General features: G+C 41.0%; 1 protein-coding gene across 8 annotated transcripts in view; it reads left to right on the top strand.

The window, feature by feature from the left end:
• The window catches only part of MSRA (methionine sulfoxide reductase A), a 482,141-nt gene that overhangs the window by 211,047 nt on the left and 244,739 nt on the right, over positions 1 to 26,355 (top strand). For all 8 annotated transcript variants that reach the window (XM_036106018.2, XM_036106015.2, XM_036106014.2 and 5 more), the window contains one exon: positions 131 to 250. In XM_036106018.2, coding sequence (XP_035961911.1) covers positions 131 to 250 — 120 coding nt within the window. The remainder of the gene's footprint in view (positions 1 to 130; positions 251 to 26,355) is intronic.

Genomic DNA, 26,355 nt, shown 5'->3' with positions numbered 1-26,355 from the left:
AAGGATAAACCTTAGTTATTTTTGATTACTAAATGACATGAATAACTTCTCTTTTCTATTAAAACAGGGCTTCTAATATGCAATGATTGCTTTTGACAAAGGATTAATCAGTGTCTTATGTTTTTCTTAGGAATGGGCTGTTTCTGGGGAGCTGAGAGGAAATTCTGGACCATGAAAGGAGTATATTCAACTCAAGTTGGTTATGCAGGAGGCTACACTCCCAATCCTACTTATAAAGAAGTCTGTTCAGGTAGGAAGAATTTGCTCCAACTTCGATTATAAGGAGCAACAAAGGGCTTGTCTCTGCTGGCAGGTGACAGGATCTTTAAAATGCAAATATAATTTTTTGTGTTGTCTTAGTCTTTTCTTTCCCATTTCTATAAGTATACTTGTTGATCTCTCACTTTATGTTTTTATTTTATTTTTTTAAAGATTTATTTATTTCAGAGAGAGTGCGCACATGTGCAAGCCGCGGGAGGGGCAGAGGGAGAGGGAGAGAATCTCAAGCAGACTCCTGGCTGAGGTGCAGACCTTAACACGGGGCTTGATCCCATGAACCTGAGATCATGGTCTGAGCCAAAACCAAGAGTCAGACACTCAGTTGACTGAGCCACCCAGGCTCCCCCTCTCACTTTATATTTTTAGAAGATAATAGATTTCCTATGGAATGTATCATTTAGCTTTTGTTGCAGAATAATCACTGCAAAATTTAATTCTAAAGCAATCACTCATTAGTTTATGATTACGTGGATCAGCAATTTGGACTGCTCTCATCTTGGTGGTTCTTCTGCTGGTCTCGTCTGGGCTCACTCATGTGACTCTAGTCAACTGGTAGGCTGCCTGGGGATTAGTTGGTCTAGGATGGCTTCACTCATAGGTCTGCATTTGGTGCTGGCTGTCCCTTTTTGTTGGCTGGGGTAGGGGGAATGATGTACCATGTCTTCAGCACACCAGCCTGGGCAAATTCACATGGTGGTGGGTGCAGAGATCCCAGGAGCCGCAAGAGAGGATAAGCCCCATTGTGCTAGCACTCTTCAAGTTTCTGTTTATATCACATTTACTAGTGTCCCACTGGCCAAAACAAGTCACGTGGTCTAGCCCAGAGTCAATGCGGGAGGGATCCCCCAAAGGCAGGTATACAGAGGGATGTAAAGACTGCAGTGGTCTACTATATGGCAAAAACGTCACACACTGTAATTGTTTCTCTGTGGGTAAGACATTCAAATCTAGTCTATAATGAAGGGATTGGCAAACTGTGGCTTGCAGGCTAAATCCTACCCACTGCCAGGTTATGTAAATAAAGTCTTCTAGAAACCCAGCCATACCCATTTATTTATATATTAGCTGTGAATGCTTTCATGGCACAATGGCACAGTTGAGTGGATGTGACAGAGATGGTATGGCCTGCAAAACTTAAAACATTTATGAGTTAGCCCTTTACAGAAAAATATTTGGCTACCAGGATAGGGAGATGCCCCCGTGGCAAATTCTAGCTCAGATACCAGACAGCCATTCTGGATCTGTTTTTTGTTCTGGCTTCAAGGATTTCCTTTACTTCTCTGCCAGCTCACATAGTACTTAAAACACAGTGTTTTCTCTTTTAAATACTTTTTTTCCATTTTTCAAATAAGAATGGTATATATTGAAGGTGTATGACATGATGTTTTGATAATACAGAGTGAAATGATTACTAATAGTCAAGCTAATTAACATACCCATCTCCTCAAATACTTTCTTTTTTTTTTGTGGCAAGAGTGCCTGTGATCTACTCTCTTAGCAGATTTCAAGTGAACAATACAGTATTATTAACTACCATCACTGTGCTGTACATTAGCTCTCTAGAACTAATTCATCCTCCATAACAGAAAGTTTGTATCTTTTGACCAACATTTCCCTGCTTCCTTCTACTCCTGCCCTTGGTAACCACCATTCTACTCTCTGTTCTATGAGTGTGATTTTTTTAGATTCCACATACAAGTGAGAACATGCAGTATACATTTTTTTCTGTGTCTGGATTAATTTCACTTAGCATAATTTCTTCCAGCCTCATCCATATTGTTGCAAGTGGCAGAATTGTCTTCATGTGTAAGGCTGAATAAGATTGTGTTATATATATACCACGATACCTTTATCCATTCTTCTGCTGATGGACACTTCAGTTGTTTCCAAGCCATCGCTATTGTGGATAATGCTGAGGTGAACATGGGAGCATAGTTTTCTCTTTGAGTTACTGATTCCATTTCATTAGGATATATATCCAGAAGCGAGATTGCTGGATCATAGAATAGTTTTATTTTTAATGTTTTGAGGAACATCCATACTGTAAAACACATTTAAAAAATATTTTATTCAACATCTTGAGTTCTTTTCTTTAGATTTATTTATTTATTTTAGAGAGCGAGGGAGCATGAGTAGGGGGAGGGGCAGAGGGAGAGGGAGAGAGGATCTCAAGCAGACTCCCTGCTAAGCACGGAGCCCAATGCAGAGCTCGATCTCAGGACCCTGAGATCATGACCTGACCCAAAATCAAGAGTTGGATGTTTAACTGACTGAGCCACCCTGGCGCCCCTCTTAAGAGTTCTTAATAGGGAGGGTTTATTATCTAGATATATAGTCCACCATAATGACAAAAATGGGATTTTAAAAATACATAAATAGTTTTATCTTTTAAAAACAAAAGGTTGAATTGGTGTTACTTGTGGAAGGCCCTCTCAGCTCCCTGAGGGCACCGTGAATGCAGTTGGGGGAGGAGTTGGAGTATGGGAGTTTGTTCAATAATGAGCATGATGGTTTGTTTGCTACAATATGAATTCTGATTTTGAAATGAAATTTGAGCTATGCAATATTGAAACTATCATAAAAACATACATATTCTTGTTTTCCTTGCCTTTACAGAAGAACTGAAATACACTCATTGGTGTTGAGAATGTGGAATATTGAACAAATACTTTAATGGTTAATCCAAGTTTTTTCTTTGCATCTGTTTTGAAATTAAACAAATGCTTATGCAGAGCTATAAATAGATTCAGATGAACCCTGGAGATTGCCCAGGTGTATCCTCTTAAGTCTCAGGAATGGAAATGAATAGATTCCTTCCCGTAATTGCAGACCTGACTTAATAGCCCAAGAGAAAAGGTTGCTAAGAAAACCTCCAAATATCTGCTGCTTGTACTGTTATTCTCCACCAGCAAAATGTTAATAATCAATTAGAATACTTGGTTGCTTGTTTGCTCAGACTTGTTCCGATTCACCTCTTTATGTTAATAAGAACAGTATGCTAATTTCCCTTTGTTGAACTCCTACTATGTGTCAGACACTGTAAGAAGCACTTTTTGCTTCTTTGCTTTTTTTCCATCTAATCTTCCAAAGAATTCTGTGAAATGTCTCAGTTTCTGTCCTTTACAGAGGGCATGTGGAGGCTTAGAGAGGAAGAGGAACTTCCCCAAGGTCACATATATAAGGAATTCCAACCTCATTGACTCTCAGCATCAAGTTTATGCCACTGACCATGGCGTCTCTCACATCCCAGTGATTCTCCATTCGTCCATTCATACTTCCTTCCATTGAGTCCCACACTCTCTTTCATGTCCATCCCTCCACTATAGTTTTAAAAAATTGGCATGCTTTTTAATGATTGCAAGTAAAGAAAATACCAAGAAATTTTTTTTTTTGTCTTTCTGATGTTTCAAAGGGCAGAGAACAAAACTCTTTTAAGATACAGTTCATGCAAACAGCTGGTATCCTAGAGTCTTGTATGGAAGCCACGGAGGGTGGTAAAGAACTCTGTGTTTGATGAGAACACTACCTGCTAAGTTAGTGGTGGTATTGGGAAGCGTGGTTGTCATGGAAACTTGTTCCTGATTGGGAAATGATGGTTATGGGGTCTTACCCAGACACAGAAGGAGAGATGATTTCTTTCCCCGGGCTTTTTTTTTGTTCTGATCATGAAAGGAAAAAACAAAAAGACAGAGAGAAACTGTGATAGAAAGGACCCTCTGGCACAGAAGTGATAGAGCCTTCAGATCCCTGGGAATAGCAGGGAAGGAGGACAAACAAGGTCCCCAGCTAGAGTAATTAGGGTAACCAGCTAATTAAAGATTTTTGACCAAGGAGAGGATGGGGGAGACAGAAAGCAGGTTATACTGGGAGGGCTTCCCTGCTGAAGCCTCGGGTGCTCAAAGCCGTATTGAACAAGTCAGCCCTGGAGGGGTCTGACTTAAAGGGAAGAAAAACCAAGGCTCCACTAAGATGCATAATAATTGCTGAGGTTTCATAGGAGAGAAATACTAGTCTGTGCTCCAGTATTGGATTAATTTCAAAAATTGCTTATTCTTGTGTTTGTAGTTAAGTTTGGTCGCAACATAGTCTTTTGTAAAGGTATTTATTTATTCATTCATTCATTCATTCATTCATTCAAGAAACAAAGCCTAGGACCTGGACCTGCCAAATTCCTTCTCATATAGCAAGTACACTTGAGCCTAAGGTACCATTTGGTTTCTTGGGGCAGGTGCCAGAATTCCAGGAATAGCACTCAGAGCGGGGGGCCAGTTTTCAAAATCCAAAGGGCTAGCTCTGCCACTCCCCCCTCCCCCCACCCCCAACCTATCACATGATGACTAATGTCAGAACTACCACAGCATTGTCTTGGCCCACAGATTGGTGATCACATGGATCACCATGGAAGCCATGGAACCAGAAACATTGGCTGCAGTTTGTCATGCTCACATGCTAGTGGATATGTGCTGCCTCGGGGGGTGAGTGAGCAAGTGAGTGTGTATGTGAGTGTAATAGCAGGTGTGTATCCAGGTAGGATGCATATTAATGTCTGAATGTTATTTCTGTGTGGCGATTGATGCTCCTGTGGTTCTGAGACCCGAGCTGGAGGTACAGTTAGGCACGCAGAAAAGCCGTATGGCTTCTAGTAAGAGCCAGGAGAAGAGGTGATCCCATGATGGTGACACAAGGACAGAGTTGAGTCTGACATGTAAGTAGAACGTTCATTAATGGCTCACTAATAGGTGGGTTACATGCCAGGTGATCTGCGTGATACTTGAGCCTGACATCTGGAGAAGATACAAGGGGACAGCAGTTCCTCAAGGCAATAAAGTTGCCCTTTGGGAATGACATATAAAACAAGCCTGTGATGCTCAGAGTGGAGATAGGCAGTTGCTTAGAAGAGAGTGTGGCAACCAGGTCTGTAGGACCTCAGAATAACCCGATAGAATGCCCTGCCATATGTAAAAAGGAAAAAAAAAAGAGGGTCCTTGCCAGGGAGGCTGGTCAGCCAGGCCAGCTTGGGAAAGGGGAAGTCCTGCTGGCACCCTCCGGGTTGCTCTGTAAGGTTTGGCTTCTGGACAGACTCCCAGGGCCTGACACCCCGATGCTTTTAAGTTTTATCAGTAACTCTCTTATTCTGATCCACACTCTGGAGAAACTTCTCATCTTTTGTCCTCCTGGGGAGATTATTTACAGAAAGAAAATACAATGAGACTAGGGTGGTCAGCCAGACAATTCTAATTCTCATTTCAAATTCTATTAAATGCTATTCTGAGATGTATATCTCAGTTTATTGTGAGTTTAGTCTCCACAGGTCATTCTCTCCATATTGGATTAACCTTGGGTTAAATTAAATGATAAAAATGGAATTTTGGCCTTCAAAGCTGAAAGAAGCCAGACCACAATGATTTGCCAAAGGCTGAGATTGCCTCCTTGCATTTCTCTGGAGAATCCCACCCCTCACATGTGCCTATCATTTCATTTAAACCTATTTTAAAACTGACCTTTCTCCTATAGTAGGCACTTAAACTTCTCTTCCTTGGATTCACCAATTAGCACTGAACGAGAGCCACAGGCTGAGAAACTTGCATCTCCTAGATGTTCCAGGCCTGAATTGGAAGCCCTCTGTGAGCTGCCCATCACCAGCTCCTGTACTGGGAACGCGGTCGCAGCTTGGATGTGAGGTGGCGTGGCTCGTGGCCACTGTTTGGCCACTATTTCTTGTCGTGTTTCAGATCTGTCTCTAATGTGCTGAGAAGTAATCTAAGTTTTAGTGGCCACCATTCTAATCCTAAAATGACTTCCAAGGATTTATGCATTCATTTGGTGTTCCTTAAAAGCTCAGTGTATGCCTAGCACTAGAGATCCCATAGAAACCTGGGATGGTGTAACCGCTAGGAGCCTAGATTTCCTGTAGCCTTTCTTGAATGAATTAAATAGTACCTGTCTTCCAGAATTCTTTCTCCGTAGTGAAATGGAAGCTTGATCTTTCACATTTGTTTTAAAGTATTGCGCTGACCCTGGATTTCTCTTTACACACACATGCATGTGTGCGCATACACACACACACACACACCGCACCAACTCCCCCAAACATTTGTTATGCAAACCAACTGATTAACTGGCATGCTGTTGCTTTACTACATTGATTTTAGAAGTAATTGAGCTATTCAGATTCCTGAATACCCTGATAGAGAATTATTCTTACATTTTATAATAATGACTACACAGATGAAAATATGAAAAGACATTCTGCAATGGGTAAGCATTCTGGGTTAATTTCAGTGCATTAGCCTAATACACAAATAACCCCATTTCTGGCGAGAAAACCCAGGATGTTCATTCACTGGGTAATATCTTTTCGTATTTTGCTTACAGATGTTCAGAACAATTCCGTGTTTATTAGTCTATTCAAAAGCTTTTAGAAATCTGCACAGCCAAGTGGCACCAAAACCAGAAGCATGAAAGGGACTGCATAACTTTTTCTCAGAAGTGAGATTTACACCATCACCACAGAGAATCTGAGGCCCAGATACTTTATTTCACTGGAACACTCCAGGGGATTTTCAGGCAACCCATCCAATGGCCGTTCTGAGCAGGAGCCTGACCTGGGAGGCACAGAGCGTGTGAGTCCTCATGTCACCTTCCAGCAGTGTCGATGTTCAGGCCGTTTTGCTTCCTGGACTCAGTTTCTTCTCTTGTAAAATGGGGGCAGTGCTATTTTATGAAGCCAGTAGAGTTGTGGTGAAGTTCTTACTTGAAAATAAAAGTATTTCAAATTGGAGGCATCATAGAAAATCAAGGACATGCACTTTCTACCACTCTAGCTCTTGGGCATGTTAAAGATGAAAGTGAAGGGTCATGAAGCATCACTAGGCAGGGGCGTGGGGTCAGCCCACAGAATGTGCACATGACGCTTCAAGCGGAAGCCATTTTCTCCTATCCCTCTTCTTTGTTCAGAGTCGGTCAGACCCACCCCCTCCCCAAAGGCACATCCTTATTTCCTTGGTGCTGAAGAGCTCTCACAAAGCATTGAATCATTTCCCCACTAATATAAAGCAGCTCAGTATACTTTTTTAGTTTGACTTAATTTCTGAAGTGTTTGGGTGGATGTACGTCTCTATGTATCTTACATAAGATTAATGATCCCATTTTTCTTCGAAGTAGTGATGAGTTCTGTTATTAGCAGATTTTACCAAGCAATGTAAAACTCTTTCTAAATTCCTTGCAGACTACATTAAATCTCTTTTTAGTGCGTAGTAAGTCTTATTGTACTCATTTCAATGTCAGTCAAGGTAAATTACTAAGTTATTGGCATATCCCTGAAAAGGCAAGAATTCTGGTGTTCAGTTCTTGCTATAAGCAATTTGATCACTTTTTGTTCCTTAGATGTTAGACATAAAATTGACCTTGAACTTGTAGCACGCAGGATGAAAATGCTTGTCTCTTTCAAACCTCCTGGCAGAAAGCAAGCCCCGAGGTCAGTGGTCCTATGACTCATAGTTATAATCCCTGGAATCAAATATAGCTCCTCCATCCAACCCATCCACATAGCTGTTCAAGGCAGATTAGTTCAGTGAATGGACCCATTGCCTGAAAGGACAAAATATAGGTCATGGGAAAATAACTGTTTTTGTTTATTTTCTAAGCCTTGATCACTAGAAAAGACAAGCATGGCTTCTTATCAAGGGCTAACCCTCTGAAGGGCTGACATCAAGAGACCTGAGGCATAGGTCATGGCTGGGGGGCGGGGCAGTCATGGAATTTCAGACTGGAAGGGACTTAACCCATTATCTCCTAATCCAGTGGCTTTCAAAGTGGGTGACCATAGAACACTTGGGCTCCAAGAAGGCGTTTCAGGCATTCTGCCAATAATGAAGACTGTTCTAACTAAATAACAAAGATTTGAGCTGCTCCAGAGAACTTCTTCATCCTTTTAGCTCTATTATATGTTGCAGTCTTGACTAATATTTTATTATTTTAAATTTTGAAAATGTTTGAAAACCACTGAGACTACTTTCTTTGTCAGATAAGGAAATGGAGGCTTAAAAAAAGTGATTTGGGAGATAGATTTGAGAAGGGTTGAAAATTTTGTCTTCCTAGATCAGTGTGTTGCTGGAATCCTAAAAAGAAGTTGAAATTTGTATACATTATGCTTTTTTAAGTGAGGATAGGGATCAAGGTTTCAGAGTGGAGGTAGCTTTTGAGTTTGAAATGTTGAGATCACAATACATCAATATTTTTGTCCACTACGTCCTGGTTATCTTTTTAGTTAGGCTGGAATTTTTTTTTTCCCTAAAAACTGAGGACTGGGATTTTCTAATAGACCATTCTCATGTCTGCTAGATGTTTCAAGTGCTGACTGCTACAGCCAGGAGCAGAGTGGAGGGTTTGACAATAGAGCCTTCAGGAGCCTCTCTTGGTTAACCAGTGTTTTGGCACCTTGCTTCCCCTAGACCTAGGAATGAGAAAGGAAATCATTAAACAGGAGGGTGTTGTGGCCTTACTGTCTTTCAAAGCTTCTGCAAATCTGGTTTCCAACCTGGGCTGCAGACCCTCAGAGCCTGCAGCGTTAGGACACAGAATCTGCAAATTGATTTATCCACCGAGCACGGCCTCACAATCTGAATAATCATCTCGCTCACATCCGCTTCCAGTTTTCAATCTGTAAGGGAGCCGACGCTGTGATAAATAGAATATACATTCATCCAGTGTTACTGACCTCAGAGCAGCTCTTTGTCATCGCATATGTTCTTCATCCCTGGATTCTAAAATTAGAGTGACGATCCCGGGGGCTCTTAAGCAGCATCTGGACAGAATCATGTGGGTCTCTTATGCTCTTACAGTGATGGAATCGCCATGTTAAAGGGTTGTCCCAAGTTCCCAACGTGAAATGAAATACAGACAAGCATATCTGTTTGCTAGAGACATTTTGAGTTTGCCAAAATATTTCAATCCAGCATTAGACATCCCAGAGGATGAGTATTTTCTATAGCTTCACAGGACTGTAAGCTGACAAACACCAACAGATGAGGCAATTCACGCCCTTTGTCTTCTCATGGTAAAGGAAGCATTTGTGCCTTTCCTTCCTGTTGGGTTTATCAGCCGAAGACCCCAGTTGCGTCCAGTGTCTGTTCTTTGTCATTTAAGGGAAGGGGCGGTGAGTGAATTTGCATGGTTTATGGATTCTCTGAAGACTAGAGCATGTTCAATGTATTCTTCATGTGACCTTGGTATTTTCACGTTCTCTAGCTTATTTGGCTGTTCAATCCATCTCTCTCCTTGAGCAGCTTAAATCACTGCTGGGAACAGGTGTGGTGGTCAAAGGTCAACAGACCGACAGACTTGAAGTAGTTACATGTGTCAGTATTTCAACATATCTGATGGTAAAACTCTGATAGCCTCTTTAAATGGAAAATAAATTAAATGAAAAGGAACAATAATAAAAACATTCTTAATATTCACCCAGCACTAGGAATAGGTTCTTCTTTCATTGTTTCAAGATTATATTCTCAAATATTTAGGAGGGAGATTAAGAGGAATTTGCTATAGCAAGCAGTTCTGAAAACATAATTACAAAAGCAATTGATGAATATGCCTACACTGATATTTTCAAATCACATATAATGGAACCATAATGTAATATGAGAAATAACCTTATAGGGGGTTGAGCTTCTCTAGGAATTTTATGTGATACTCTGGGTCTTAATTATTTCATAATGACTGACAATTTTTAGAGCCTTCAAATGAACGTTCTTTTTTTTTAAGTTACATTAAAAATAAATATCTGGGTCAATTACTGCCCCATCTGCCAGTTAAAATGGCAGTAAGAGGGATGCCTATGAAAACACGGTCGCCCATCCTGTGAGTGACTTGCCCAGTAGGAATGGAGCAGCTTTTGAAGAGGTCACTGCTGTTTGCCTCACTGGCACCTCCTATTTGCCCCAGGCTTCATCAGCAGGTGACTCAGCTACAGACCACCAAGTCCCTTCAACTGTGAGCTAGGCTTTGTTTCATAAATCCTGGCCTCCTATGCGAGGCATCACGGGGTCCGTCAGGGAGCACTGAGGGATGGAACTGAGCTAAGCGCCCTCAGTCTTTGCAAATGGGAGCTCGGAGGGTTTGTGTGTGGCAGAAGCTTCCTGGGAGGACTGCTCACCCACAATGGGGTGCATCCCTTTTATTCATAGTTATCCCTTCCTCTTCTTTTTGGTTATTCCCTCTTTCCCCTCCCCCTCCCCTTCCCTCTTTTTCTCCTTCTTTCCTCTAGTTAAGAGTACATTGCTTTTCTACTCCAGTACTATTATTATTATAACAGTCCTAAAAAAAAATCACAACTAATGACTTATATGGTGCCCATCTTAGGTTTGGAACAGTTTATAACTTGGGGCGCCTGGGTGGCTCAGTTAGTTGAGCATCCAGCTCTTGATTTCCACTCAGGTCATGATCTCAGGATTGTGAGATCCAGTCCCACATTGGGCTCTGTGCTCAGTGTGAAGTCTGCTTGAGATTCTCTCTCTTCCTTTCCCTCAGCCCCTCCCCCCACTTGCTCTCTATCAAATAAATGAATAAAATCTTAAAAAAAAAAGAGAACAGTTTATAACTTAATACTCTCCACAGGTATTACACTAATCCCTAAGTTTATAAAATCTACAAAACACTTTCCCAGGATGATCTTTGTCACAGGCCTCTGCAATAGAGTGGCATTGTCACTCCCACTTACAACAGTGCAAAGCACTCAGAAACAGTAAGTTGCTCAGTGTGGCACCTGCTAATTAGAGGTACCGACAGTCTCTTCTGATGGCATTTCTTTTGAGAAGAAAACAGGGTTTGTATTTCAGACTGTCTCCTTCTAAGCTTTTTCTTTATCTGTTTCCAGTAAATGCATTTCCACATGTCCTTCTTGAGCATTTTAGGATACTTTGAGAGAAATTAAGCTGTGAAGTTGTTTTAGGAATAAACTAGAATTTTGAAAATGGTTTATAAGAAATGTCTGGGACTATTGAGATGAACTTGATCTGTAGAAACATGGATTTCTTTTTCTTTTTTTATTGTAATATAATTAACAAAGTTATATTTCAGGTTTACAACACAGGGATTTGACAATTCTATACACTACTTGGTGCTCACCACGATAAGTATATTCACTATACAATGTAATTATAATATTATTGGTTATAGTCCCTATGCTGTACTTGTCATCTTCTTGATTTGTCTATTTTATAACTGGAAGTCTGTACATCTTAATCCCCTTTATTTATTTTGCCCATCCCCTTATCCACCTCTCCTCTGGGCAAACAAACACTGGTTTGTTCTCTGTATCTAAGAGTTTTTTTTTATTTTCTTTTTCTTTTAGTTGGATGGATCTTAGAGGTCATCTGTTCCAGTGATTTTTGAAACTTCTATTAAGCATTAGAATAGTTTCTTCAGATAAAAATTTTGCACAGATGTATAATATTGAAACAGTGTCCAGGATACTCTGATTAGAAGAGGGGGCTTCCCCTAACCCCGTCCTCATTCTTTAGGCCTAAGGAGGTGCATCCCTGGAATGAATCTAAGAAGTGGTTGAGGATCAAGGAGAACTTCACTCTGGGCTGAAACACATGGAGGAGGAGAAGACCTCCCCCACCTCATTAAACCCTCGTGCTTGCTTTAAGCCTGCACACTGGAAGTTATGGAAATCCCCAGGATTTCAGGGATACCATCCAGAGGAAAGTTCTGGAAGGCCTGAGAAGAGGGCCTTTCCTTCTCAGAGCTATACCCAGGCACCTGGCTGTACCTAGGTTCCCAAAGCATAGGCGTTTCTGTGTGAGTTCCCGGTCTCACAGCAGAAGGGCCCAGAGCATCCAGTTTGTTCCAATCACTGTGCTCCTTTCGTTTTCAGTTTCAGTTCTGGCTCCTTGAGCATATTTATTTGAAAGTGCTCCCTCCCCTTTGTTCCGGAGGTAAGGAACTGTTAGCTACTGTAACACCCATGCCCCTGTCAGCAGACCTGCTTTGCTCCTGAAGGGTGGGTTGACAAAAAGTCATAGGTGCCTGAACTTATGTATCTTTGTGCACAAGAAAAAAAAAAATCTGTCACCTTGTTTAAGGCTTGTTAGGTTGTGTTTGATAGTTTGAAAATGCTCCAGGGAAAACCATCTGTCTATTTCTGAGAGTCAGGTTGTAAAAAGGCTAAGCCACATACTGGGGGTGGGGGGTGGGGTGGGTATCAGGAAGAAACCATCTTTTTTGGATCTTCAATAACATTTTTAAATTAATACATTTTGTTTTTTAGAGCAGTTTTAGCTTCACGGCAAAAGTAAGAGTAAGGTACAGAGATTTCCCAGTTATCCCCTGCCCCCTCCTCCCCACCCCTCCCCACCCCCACAGAGCCTCCTTGACTATCAACGCCCCACTCCAGAGTGGTACATTTGTTACAACTGGTGAACCTACTTTGACACATCATTATCACCCAAAGCCCACAGTTTACATTAGAGTTCACTCTTGGTATTTACATTCTGTGGGTTTGGGCAAAGGTGTAATGACATGAATCCATCATTATAGTATCATAGAGAGCAATTGCACTGTCCTAAAACTCCTCTGTGCTCCTCCTGTTCATCCCTTCCATTCTCCCCACCCCTTGGCAACCACTGATCTTTTCAATGTCTCCATAGGTTTTGTCTTTTCCAGAATGCCATATAATTGGAATAACACAGTATATGTATGGCCTTTTCAGATCGGCTTCTTTCACTTAACAATATACATTTGAGTTTTTTCCCTTGTCTTTTCATGGCTTGATAGCTCATTTCTTTTTAGTGCTGAATAATATTCCACATTTATATAGCCATTCAGCTACTCAAGGACATCTTGGTTGCTTCCAAGTTTTGACAATGATGCATAAAGCTGCTATAAACTTAGGACACTGGTTTTTAACCACAGGGCAGAGATTAACTTTGGGGTGAGGGCATCCTGGGGGGCTGGATTGAAGGGGGAAAGGGCACTCTGCCAGAGAGGATTCCTATTAGGTAATGTCAGGTACTTGGGAGCTTTATCCACTAGAAGCACTTTAAGTTAATTCTCTACTTGATTTCTTTTTTTTTTTTTTGGTGTGTGTGTGTGTGTGTGTACCACATAGGTAACAAGAATTTGGACAGCATGCCTGTGTGCAGTGGTTATAAGATCTCAGGGGAAGTAGCTTTCTTCTCTCCTTAGAGCACCAGCGTTCAGATGGTGATAACAGCGATTTTTTCATAGTCCCTTTTGATGGGCCAGGTGTCTTTCTCTTTTCAGCCTTATGTTGAGGATGTTGCTCCTTGAAATTCCACCTCCGTGGTGGTGGTTCCTGTTAGAGTCTTCATTTGGGAGGTTCCCTAGACTTCATCTCCTACCCTCCTTCCCCCTCCCCAAGTGGCTACCACGGTAGGTTCAGAAGACACTCCCAGTGCTTGGGAGCTTGGGTCCCTTCTGGGGTTCTTATTTTCACCTTGTTCTTAGCTTCTGCATGTTTCTTTCTTTCATACTAGCTTTGTGAAGAATTTTTAATATTTTATTATTGAATTTAACTTTTTTTTCATATGTATTTCAAATATTGATTATACCCAAAGTTTTAGTTTTATCAAGTAGGGAGATTGCATAAGATGTTGATGTGCTGTATTCTTAGCCAGGGCATGCTGAGGAATGGTTAGTGCTCAGAGACAAATGAGGGGTTGTAGGAGGTGGGGACACCATTGCCCGTCGGCATGACTAGGCACCTGTCTGAACAGATGGAAGGAGTGACCTGGAAGGGTCCTTGGACAGTCTGGAAGTAAGAGGAAGATGACGGGCCTTTTCTAGCTCCAAGCAAAAACAGTGTCCTTAAATATGGAATAGCCTTACACTAGTAGAACTTGATCTTAGAGACCTTGGGTCTCAATGCATCAGGCACCTTAGGTTCTCCATCAGCCCATGTGTTCTGTGTGTGTCTAAAAGCCTTTTTCTTATATTTGAAATTACTGCACCCCTATGACCTTCCATTTGAGTATAGGCAAAGGAACCTGTAAAAATTGTCAGAACAAGGCTCATAATCGTTCAGATGGTAAAGTACGTACTTCATGGTGAAAGGTACTTAAGGACTCGTGTCATTCTCCTGTCCATAGCAGTCTGCTTCTCTCTCCTTCCTCCTGTCATGGGATTCATAAGTCACTTTCCCTTTTCTTTCCCCTCCTATATGGATCGAGTCTCCCCTAGCTTTTGAAAAGCATTCTTCTGGGCATTTGAGAAAGTTAAGAAAAGCATATGTTGGATATTCTACTCTAGGAATATATACTGTAGTAGAGAATATAGGACTAAAAGAAAGTGATCTGGGTAGGCTGAGGAGAGAATCAAGATGTGGTGTTTTCCATTTTTCTGGATCTTATCTTCCATACCCCTGACTTCGCCTTTGCAGATTGTGACTGCTGCTTGCTCTCCTGGGCTTTTCCCCTTAGATTTGTAGCTTTGCTCAGCTCCCTGGTGTTCTTGACCTTGTTCCTTTAGGCTCTGCCTGCCTCACCAGCACCCAGAGACCCTCGTGGATGGGCGGCTCTGCCTGCCTCACCCTCACCTCCAGAGGCCCTCGTGGATGGGCGGCTCTGCCCGCCTCACCCTCACCTCCAGAGGCCCTCGTGGATGGGTGGCTCTGCCCGCCTCACCCTCACCTCCAGAGGCCCTCATGGATGGACAGCTGTGTTGCTAGTGGTCCTATTTTGATGGTTGCCCTCGGAAAACCTCAACACAGAAACTCCAGAAAAGGGGCCTGGACCTGTTTCCCTGAGATTCTATCTGCGACAGAAGTTTCAGAAAGAGAGAATACAATCTGGTTATTTAGGTCTGTTTCCAAATGTGGACTGGAAACAAACACTGCCAAGACAAAATGGACAAGAGAACTATATGATCTGGCAGAACAAATGGCAAAGAAATGGAAGAAATCAAAGACTGTGTGTAGGTAAGCCACTGATAAATGAGCCTCACCCTGTAATTTAGACCAGTTGCAGCAGAATAAAAGCCCCACTTCCAGATGAGGAATCACACATGACAAGCAAGCAAAAGCTATTTAACACCACTCGTGCCTGGCCAGTTGTGTGAGGTGCAGAATACTGGTTAGTGATGAACGTGGAGTGAAAAAGCCACAAGTAGCCCAAGATATCAATGGAACAGAGAGGGAGAAAAGTTTCCACAGTTGTGTGTGTGTGTGTGTGTGTGTGTGTGTGTGTGAGAGAGAGAGAGAGGGCGTGAATGTGTGTGTGTGAGAGAGAATGAGGGAGAGGGTATGAATGTGTGTGTGTGAGAGAATGAGGGAGAGGGTGTGAATGTGTGTGTGTGTGGGAGAGAGAGAGAGGGAGAAGGTGTGAATGTGTGTGTGTGTGTGAGAGAGAGAGGGAGATGGTATGAATGTGTGTGTGAGAGAGAGAGAATGAAGGAGAGGATATGAATGTGTGGGTTTGTGAGAGAGAGAGAGAGAGAGGGAGAAGGTATGAATGTGTGTGTGTGTGAGAGAGAAAGAGAGAGAGAACACCTCACCACTCTAACAACACATGCCCATAAGCAAGGCAGCCCACACTGTCAACAAGCACAGATGGGCTGGTCACGTCGCCTGGAGGTAGGGCAACAGATGGACGATTCATCGCATAAATTGGATACCCACGGACTATGGTCCCTGCTAGGAAATCCAAGGACGCATCAGGTTGACCCAATGACAGCATACCTGCGCAGAGGTAGAACCAGGGTGCCCATGATCTGAAAGGGAGGTGGACAGCAATTTGCACCGATGGGGAGGAAAACAAATGAAATTCAGTAAGGGAATAAAGGAAATCCTACCATCTATATGTATATATGTTTAAAAGTTTTTTTTTTGTTTGTAAGAGGACACATTGTCTTTCATTCATCGTTGTAAGACTACATTATGGCGTCACTTCTGAATGTTTTAATCCTATGACATTCAGAGCAAGGGAAGAAGAGCATTTGGATATTTGATAGATATGCAAAATATATTTGAAATAAATTTTCTTAGTGCTGAATTTTACTCTTAAGCATAAAATGCAAAATAATAACTTTCTTGAAAAATAATTAATTACAGAATATGGTTCAGTTTTTCTTTTTTAAGATTTTATTTATTCATTTGAGAGCGAAAGAGAGAGAGAGAGCACGAGCAGGGGGTAGGGGAGAGAGAGAGAAGTGGACTCCCCCTTGAACAGGGAGCCCGATGCAGGGCCCAGTCTCAGGACCTGGAGACCATGACCTGAGCCGAAGGCAGATGCTTAACCGTCTGAGCCATTCAGGCGCCCCTGTGGTTCAGTTTTAAAAATACACCATAAAATGCAAGATGAAGCCTTCATTTAGAACCGAATAGTGTTAAACTCAAACAAAACTCACTGTATCTGGTTATATTTAAGCCACTTTAATAGCACACCACAAAAGCTATGGTCTGCTCTGATGCTACTGATAACCTCTTAATTTGATGAAAAGAAGAATGAATTGACATGTTTTTAAGTTGCTACACACTCAACACTTTTCTGTGCATTTAGTAAGCACCTACATTCATGTTAGGGGTTCTCTGTTGGAAATTTTCTAAAATTCATCACCTACTCTGTGAAATAACTACAAAGTACCAGATACAGTGGTAGGCAGGGCAGATTTCTTTTTGTTTCCATGAAGGTTTATATCCATTAGGTGTTTTTTTTTTTTTTTTTTAATATTTAAGAGCAGCTTTAGGCTTATAGAAACATTGAGCAGGAGGTATAGAGAGTTCCAGTACCCTCCCACCCCAACCGCCACACACAGATTTTGCCTTTTATTAACATCTTGCATTAGTCTGATACATTTGTTATAATTGGTAAGGCAATATTGGTACGTTATTTTCCACTAAATCCATAGTTTACATTTCATTCTTTGTGTTGTACATCCCAGGGGGTTGGACAGTTGTACAAGGGTGTGTGTCTACCATTATAGTATCATACAGAACAGTTTCACTGCCTCAAACCTTCCTTGTGCTCCAGCTATTCATCCCTTCCTCTCTGCTTCTAAATCCCTGGCAACCCCTGACTTTTTACTGTCTATATTTTTGCCTTTTCCAAAATGTACTTGGGATTATATGGTATGCAGTCTTTCAGACAGGTTTTTTTCACTTAGCAATATGCATTTAAGGTTATTCTGTGTCTTTGTGGTTTGATAGCTCATCTCTTTTTATCACTGAACAACATTCCATTGTATGGATGTATAATTGTTTATCCATACACCTACTGAAAGGCATTCCAATTCTTGGCAATTATGAAAAAAGCTGCTCGAATCATTTGTGTGCAGGTTTCGGGTGCACATGAATTTTCAGCTCATTTGGGTGAATACCTAGGAGCATGACTGCTGGATCATGGTGTTAGATGATGTTAGCTTTGTAAGAAACTGCCAGAGTCCTGCCCAAGTGCCTGTGCCATTTTGCTTTCCCACCAGTGATGAATGAGAGCTCCATTGTTCCACATCTTCGCCAAAATTTGGTGTTGTCAGTGTTTTGTGTTTTTGTCATTCTAATGGGTGTACAGTGGTATCTCATTGTTGTTTTAATTTGCCATTCCCTAATGACATATGATGCTGAGCATCTTCTCGTATGCCTTTTCAATTTGTGTATCTTCTTCAGTGAGATGTCTATTCGTACCTTTCCCCATTTTTTATTTGGGTTTTTTGTTTTCTTATTTAAGTTTTAAGAGTGTTTTATCCATTATTGGGTATATGACTTGAAAATATGTCCTCCCACTCTGTGGCTAGTCTTTTCGTTCTCTAACAGTTCCTTTCACAGAGCATCCACTCCTTTTTAAGTGCTTGGGTCAGGCGCTGGTAGATCGGAGTGGTTTGGTGGGGGTGGAGGTGGGGGTTTGGGACTTCAGAGCAAGCTCTATTATTCCAAGTGTTCTCCCAGAAAGTCGATTTGGGCTGTATCATACCCAAATCCTGGCATTCACACCTTTCCTTTTCACTTGGGTCTATTGACCTTGACACTAGGTTATACCATGATGTCCATCTCTCATGTTTTGCTCTCTTGGGCATTTTGTCCGTCTGCTGAATATAGTAGCTGATCCTGGCTATGCTCCCTGATGTCACACTCATTCTGTTCCCTGACTGTGACCGTCCATCCACCCTTAGCTGGTGCTGACCGTTTTGTCTATTTACTGGTTTTGGCTTCGTTGATACAGCTCATCTTGCTCTACACTGATGCCTAGTGTCTAGAACCATTATCATATTTTCTGTGGTTGATTATAAAACCACTTTTCAGCTGGGTATTTATTGTTTTACATGCTAAAGCCAAACGCTTTATCGCCCTCACTCCCAAATTAACTTCTCTTTCTGACTTTCCCATTTTTTCCCCTATCAATGGCCTCACTTTTCTGGCAGTAACTCAAACTGTAAACCACAGTGTTATCTTTGATCTATGCTTTACCTTTATCACATGTAGACAATCAGTGGTCTTGTTCTCCAGCCTGAGTCCTTTAATGCCCACCATTTACTACATCAAAGGACCTGGGTTCTACCACAATAAAGAAAAAAAAAGGTACATTGTCCCAGGAAGATATTTATGTATGTTCAGTCATTCTGTTAAGGCTGTATACATTTTTATGAAAACACTGTGTATCTTCTTTTCTGTGACAACCTCCAAGAGCCTTTTCATGCTACTTTCTGGAAGGATTCTTTGACTTTTTTTTTTAAACACTAAAATGCTTCTCAAGTCTTTTATTCTCTTTTTTTTTATTCCAGTTTCCACCAATGTGGACATGGCTCTGGCTTTATGACTGGCCCATGGAAGGGAGCCTTTCCTGGGGCAGGAATAGAGATGGGCCTGAGTAGGAGAATAAGATGGAGAGGACCAGATAATTTTTCAACCTATCTTACAGTAGTGATTTTACATGACTTTACAGCATGATTTTGTTATTCTGTTTGAATTCTTAGAATATCTAGTGCTTTTAGAAATCAAAAGATACAAAACACATTATAAAACTAAGCTTTAGTAATTTTATTTTATTTTATTTTATTTTTTTTAAGATTTTATTTATTTATTTGAGAGAGAGAGAGAGAGAGAGAGCACATGAGAGGGGGAGGGTCAGAGGGAGAAGCAGACTCCCTGCTGAGCAGGGAGCCCGATGCGGGACTCGATCCCAGGACTCTAGGATCATGACCTGAGCCGAAGGCAGTCGCTTAACCAACTGAGCCACCCAGGCGCCCCAAGCTTTAGTAATTTTAAAAGCTTTGTCATTTGCTTATTCATACCATCATTTCCTCCTCTTCACTCAGATAACGATTTGACCATATATATATATTTTTTCACTTTAAAAAATATTTCTTTACAAACTTCAGGTCTATGTGTCTACTTTTCATGAAAGTATTTTTTACTTTAATGGGCTAATGTTTCTTACAATAGAGGATGCAAAACCTTCCACATTATACCAAGGGATGACTTCAAAGTTTGGACTCAAGAGCTGCCTTTCTAAAAGCCAATCTTCTGTTACAATTCACCCTCAAACTATACCTGTGTCATTGAGTCATGGCTAAAATGGTCTTCTCATCTCCACTAGCTTCTGAGAACTCCAGTTATTAGCATGTAGCATTTCACCTTTTGTAATATTATGACATTTCCTTTCCTTAGTTGTCCAAAACCATCTTATCACTGAATGCACTATTACAAATTATATGCACCTAGTTTAAAGTAATTGTAAAATATATTTGATTCTAAGTTTGTTTTTATTTTTTTCTGAAACTCAACATTGAATCTTTTTCGAAGTTTTTTATTCTGTAGCCTTTCTAGATATATTTCAACTTGTTTGTTGGCTGTCTGGGCTATTGCTAGAGTTGCCAGGCAAAGCTGCTTCAGGTTGAGACCAGGTAGGTGCAGCGGGGAGTTGGCTGTCGGGCTGGGCCTAATAAGCTGCTTGGACAAGCAGGAGTGAACAGGTGGGCATGACTAAGGGCACAGCTGGTGTGTCCAAGTGAAGAAGGGGTACCTTCTGGAGTACCTGGTTATTAAGTTGACTAATTGTGAGGAACCTTTAACCTTGATGAATGGGCCAGGTGTAGAGTCCTGTATATCAAGTCCAAGGAAGTAACCTGGGAATAAAGTACACAGCCAGTGAGGAGGGTCCTAAGAAGTCAGTTAAATAGATAGATAGGCCAATATGTTGAGGGGATTAAATGAGAGCCAAATGAGGGAAATGGGGATCAGGTCACCCCATAAGGGGGAGAGGAAGCTTTAAACTCATCTCTGAGCATGTCCTGCCGTGGGAGCTGGAGTGAGGCTAAGGTTTTGGTTGAGTCATAGGTGGTTACTAGGATGAATCAGGACAAACTGAGGTTTTGACTTTGATTCAAGAAAGCAAGAGCAGTGAGGGTGATCCGTCACTTTTCACCTGTGGCTGATCTGATGCTCTGTCTGAATATCCTGGTGGTGTTTACGCAGTTAAGTCCTGGATGTGGGAGAGACCAATCCATAATCCAGGAATCAGACCAGATGCTAAGGCACCAAGTGGCTGGCTGGAGGAGAGCCTGGCCAAACACCAAGGGTGGGGAGAAAAGTGAGGAGCAAAGGGAACAGGCTGGTCTGGAGCAGCCCACGGAATCATGGTTGATATTTGGTTCCTGAAAGAGATCCAGGCAGCACACAAGATGCCAACCAAAGGACGGTGATTCGGGCAGGACAGGTATGTCACTGGGACCTTCCGGGCGGCAGTCAGCTTTGGGCAATCTCTTGAAGTCAAGTCTTTAGGCTGTGTCTAAACTGTGATGGCTGCTGGAACAAGTGACCCATGCCTCAACCAAATTAACAGAGCTGGAAGGGCCTTTGGAATCCTTTCTTTTCACTCAGTGGGAAATAGAAACTCAAGAAAAATAATTCCTTACCATTGTCAGACAGCCATCCTATAGCTAAGACTAGAGCAGGACTCTGATCTTTTTTTAATATATTCATTTTTTAGAAACAGCTCTATTGAGGTATAACTGACATGTAGTAAAATATACATACTTGAAGTATATAATTTGATAAATTTTAACATAGGTAGACACTGTAAAACCATCACCATAATCAATATAGTGAACCTATCCATCACCCCCCAGGTTTTCTCGTGCACCTTTGTAATCTCTTCTCCTGCCTTCCTCATCCCCCTCACCCCCAGCCACCCCTGCCTCTGGTTCCCCCACCCCCCGCACCCAGGCAACTCTGGTCTACTTTTTGTCACTATAGAAAATTTGCATTTTGTAGAATTTTATATGGTATCATACAGTATGTGCTCTCATGTCTGGCTTCTTTCATTCAACTTAATTGTTCTGAGTCATCCATGTTCTTGGATTTATTGAGAGTTCATTGCTTTTTATTGTTGAATCACATTCCATCGTGTAGATACCTCATTCGTTTACCTGTTGGTGAACATTTGGATTGTTTTCATTCTTGGCAATTACAAATAACACCGCCACAGACATTCATGTACAAGTCTTTGTGTGAATATATATATTCATTTATTTTAGATAAACACCTAGAAATGGAATGACTAAGTCATGTGGTAGGTGTATGTTTAACTTTTTCCTGCCAAGCTGTTTTCCAAAGTGGATATGCCATTTACATTCATCCAGCAGGGTATGGGAGCACCAGTCACTTTATACATTTTCATAACACTTGCTATGGTCAGTCTTTAGTTTTCACCATTCTAATAGATGTATAATGATATCCTTTGGTGATTTTCACTTGTATTTCTTTAACGACTAAATGATATTGAGTATTTTTTATGTGCTTATTTGCCATCTGTATATTTTCTTTCATAAAAATGTCTGTTCAAATCTTTTGTATATTTTTATGGAATTGTTTTCTTATTCTAGAGTTTTGAGAGTTCTTTATATGTTATGATTAAAAATCCTTTAGCAGATGTATGCTTTGCAAGAATTTTTCCAGTCTGTGGCTTGTCTTTGCATTCTTTTAACAGTATCTTTTGAAGAGTAGAAGTTTAAATTTTGATGAAGTTCATTCTATCAGTTTATTCTTTTATGGATCACCTCCTTAGATACAGTGTTGTATCTAAGAGATCTTTGCCTAACTCACATGCACAAAGATTTTCTCCAATTTGTATAGTTGTATAGTTTATCATATACATTTGTTCATAGGTCTATGATCCATTGTGAATTAATTTTTGTTTATGGTGCAAGAACCGCATGGTCTCATGACGTATGTATAATATAGTAAAAGGCATATGGATTCTTTATCCACCCATGATTGTAGGAGTCTTCTACCAGTACTGTCATGTTTAAATGCAAAGGTCAGCCATACATTAAATATGTACATCACTCAAAAAAAAAAAAAAAAACACTAAAATACATTGCCCAGTTTTCATAATACATTTAATGAAAGAATAATAAGGTCATTAAGGGCAATCAGTGTTTTGTTATATTCTTGATTATATTCTTGATTATAGTTTGTTATATTTCTTGATATGAACGTAGTTGTAGTAAGAAGTATGCCCCTTCCCTTTTAATGGGGACCAACATAGTTCTGGACTGAAGTTTAAAACCTTGTCAACAGTAATGATTGCACATTGTTTACCCCCACCCCCTCCTGTTGTGGTAATTATGGCACTTTAGAATTCCTGGAGAGGATGCAGTGCTTAATCATGTAATTATGTCCCAAACAATATGGGGCACTCTCTCTGCCATTCATAGGAACAGCCAAAAGAGAAGTTTGTTTCGGTTCTTATTGTGAAGACCCAGTGGGAGGGGAGCCGGCAGGGGCTAAAGAGAACAGCTCAGGGACAGAGAAGGAGTTGATTTGGAGAGAATGAATAGGGCCTTGTGGGGGTATCTGGGTTTTGTCTGTGCTTGTCTTTGTAATTATGAGAGGGGGAGGAGTCCTTAGCACCATCTCCTTGACCACAATGTATAATGTATGACTCAGGTTCCATGACACAGTTAGTTGGTCTTGGAGCTAGTCATTTCATCCCTGGGGATTCTTTATGGTCCCTAGTTTTCGGCCTTCCACTCTCTGGCCCTAAGGGTATGCTTGCTTTCTGGAAAGCAATAGAGATGTACAGAAAGGGGCACTGGGATGGGGGTCAGCAGATGTGTTTGTGTTCTGACCTCATACCTATGGGGGACCAGGAGTAAGTCATGTAGCCTCTCCCAACACCAATTTCTTTATCTGCCAAACGAGAAGAAGATCTTTTTAGTGCACTTATGGGCACACTAGGAGAATATGCTCTATACTTGTACAGTGTTACTGTTAATGGGTGGGGGCCATGCATTCTTTCATCCTTTCATACAGAAAAAAGTGCTTGCATGCGTTCTTTCAGAAGGCACCGTGAGAATTGGCCTTACCTCCTCCGGGGATCTTTCCTGACCCCATCCGCAGACCTCGAGGCCAGGTGAGCTCTCTCTCTCCTTCTCCTCATTCCCTTGGTGCATCTACTACATCACAATGATCATCTTCCTTGTCTGGGGCAGGGTTTCTTCAGAGCCAGGACCTTAAATTTATCTTTATAATCCTAGTGCCATTTAATAAATGTTTGATGAATAAACAACTAAATGAATAGATATAAAGAGGAGAAGGGCATTCCTTGCATTAAAGGAATTCATAGCCTAATGGAGGAGATGGATATGTATATGAATGCTTGTAGCACACTGTTGTAACTACAACAAGCAATTCATTTCTTCGTTGTTAAACAGAATGGGAACACTCATTTCTTATGTAACAGAATAGCTTTTATTGGCACTCAAGGCATTTGGGTGGAAAGTATGTTGCTGAAAAATGATTTCTAAAGAGAGTAGAAGAGATGAGGAGAGACATTATTACTTTATTCCAGTCATTACTCATCTTTAAGTCTTTGATTTCCATGGCACCCCCATTGTGCATTCTCAAAGCACCGTCCTCTTTTCTGACAAATTATTTGTTTAATATCTCCCTTAGTAACTGCCTTACTCACTACCCTGTCAGTATTGTCGAGGACAGTGTCTGGCCTATAGTAAGATCTCTGTAAATTGCTGTTGAGTAAGATTAAGTATACATGCAGACAAGTTCTGCACCATAAGGAATTAAAAATATAACCCTGACTCCAAAACTGCTAAGGCTTTGAGTTCTTTTACACCATCATGGGATTTTTAGTATGGCTCTGTGACCCAGTACTCCCTTTGAGCAAGACTACTGGCTGATTTTCTCAATAGGCCACACTGAGCCATGAAATGGATCTCCATATACCTAGCTGAGCTAACCTACTGAAGAGAATGATTTCATATTATCCTCCTGAAATTCAGGTATGATTTAACTTCTTGCTGTTGTCGCACAACTTTATAGTAGTAATCTTTTCCCCACCTCTTGGGACCCTTATTTTTAGTTTTTCTGGAAAAGATGCAGATTTGAGCACAATTGCTACAAATAGATAAGGCGTACCCTGCAAACCCTTTTGCAGGTGCTCCCTGCGTTTCCTCACACAGTCATTTGTCTCCAGGTTTGAATGCTTCTCCTGTGCCTTTATTGGCAGTTGAAAATAGAGTTCTAGCCAATGTAGATGCATTGTTACCACAAAATGCAATTTGCTGCCACACGTTGTGTTCAGATAATGGGAAAGAGTAGAATTCATCCAAACAATTGTGCTCAAACAATTGTGCTCAAAGAAATGATACCATAGAGTGAGCCATTCTCAGTTTTTCTGAATCATTTAAATGGTTTCATTGTAGGATATTCCTTTGTCAACTACTTTTCAGTGGGAAAAATAAAGGCTTAAAGGAATTTCTTTTCTTAAAGGAACAGAACTTAGAGCAGAATCAGAAATATGTCATGACATCTACTCATTTATGAAAAGAAAGTTACCAATGATAATAGGATCACTTTTGTGAGGTTGGGACAACATTGTTAATTCTTTGAGTTTTCTGGATGCATCAGGTATAGACTTATGTGGACAACAGCGAACTGTTACCTAGGGGGAGCCAGGAGGCACAGTGACAAAGCATGGGATTTAGAGGCGGAAAACTTGGCTATCAGCCTCGTGGCTCCCGCTTGTTCTTTCTGTGATCATGGGAAAAATGAGCCTCTTAGCCACCTCAGGGATTTGCTATGAGTGTCAAAGAAGACAATGCAGATGTACATAGTATTGCTTGAACAGTGAAGGAGAAAATTTTTTCATTGCTATGAAAGTAATATATTCTTGTGTGAACTGAAGAAACTTATTCAAGTTTCGTATTGGAGGTTTGGTATTTCCTTAATGCAATACTATTGGAAAAATTAGTTTTGTGATGTATCTATTTCTGGACATCTCACTTATATACCAGATTCTGTTATAAGTAATAAAATAAAGGTCTGCCTATCAATAGCTATTTGTGTTTCGGGGTAATGCACCCAGCTGCAAAATTCTATATAAAAGGCAACATGATACCCTTTAGTAGACTACATTTCTATTTGTTTTCCATAGAAATTATGAGTATGGCTTTTGTTTTTGGAAGAAAATCCATAGAAGAAATAATGTGTCATCTGCTAGTTGGCTTATTCATGTAATAGAATTTTTAATCTAGGTTTAATTATAAAAAGTAATAAAGAGAATTTTGCAAAGTAAAGCTGTCAGTCACACAAAAGATTTTCGTAGGGACTGCTAGAGGAGGGAGGGGGATGGTCATTGTTAGCTAGCATAAGGTCACTAAAACCATGTCACCCAACTTTAGTTCCAAACACTTGTGAGGGATGCTGTCCAGGGGAATCCAGTGTCATATGGGTGGGCGTATCTGAAATTCTCTGATTTTATGAGAACTTATATGGAGTTTTGACACAAGGTATATCATTAGCTCATCTGTATATGACCTAACTCTACGAAGATTTTAGGAAAGGTTGATTTCATGGTCTTTGGGTTTTATCTTCAAAAGGAGAAAATGGTTAAGCCAGGCTGAAGGTATTGAAGTGTGGGAATCTGTGCAGCAGGAGACGGGCATCCAAACATAATGGAAGCCAGGCGTCTTTCCCCACCACTTGGCTTCACCACTACAGAAACATTGAGTTGGCAGAGATCTCATTTCATCCCTGGAAGAGGGCTTTATTTTATTTCAAACCCCCAGCTGCCTGGTGCACATTTTTGTTCTGGCAGTAAA

This window comes from Halichoerus grypus, chromosome 3, assembly GCF_964656455.1.
Source record: "Halichoerus grypus chromosome 3, mHalGry1.hap1.1, whole genome shotgun sequence".
Classification (NCBI taxonomy): domain Eukaryota; kingdom Metazoa; phylum Chordata; class Mammalia; order Carnivora; family Phocidae; genus Halichoerus; species Halichoerus grypus.
The sequence above is the reverse complement of the archived record's forward strand: the minus strand, read 5'-3'. Positions and strand labels throughout refer to the sequence as shown.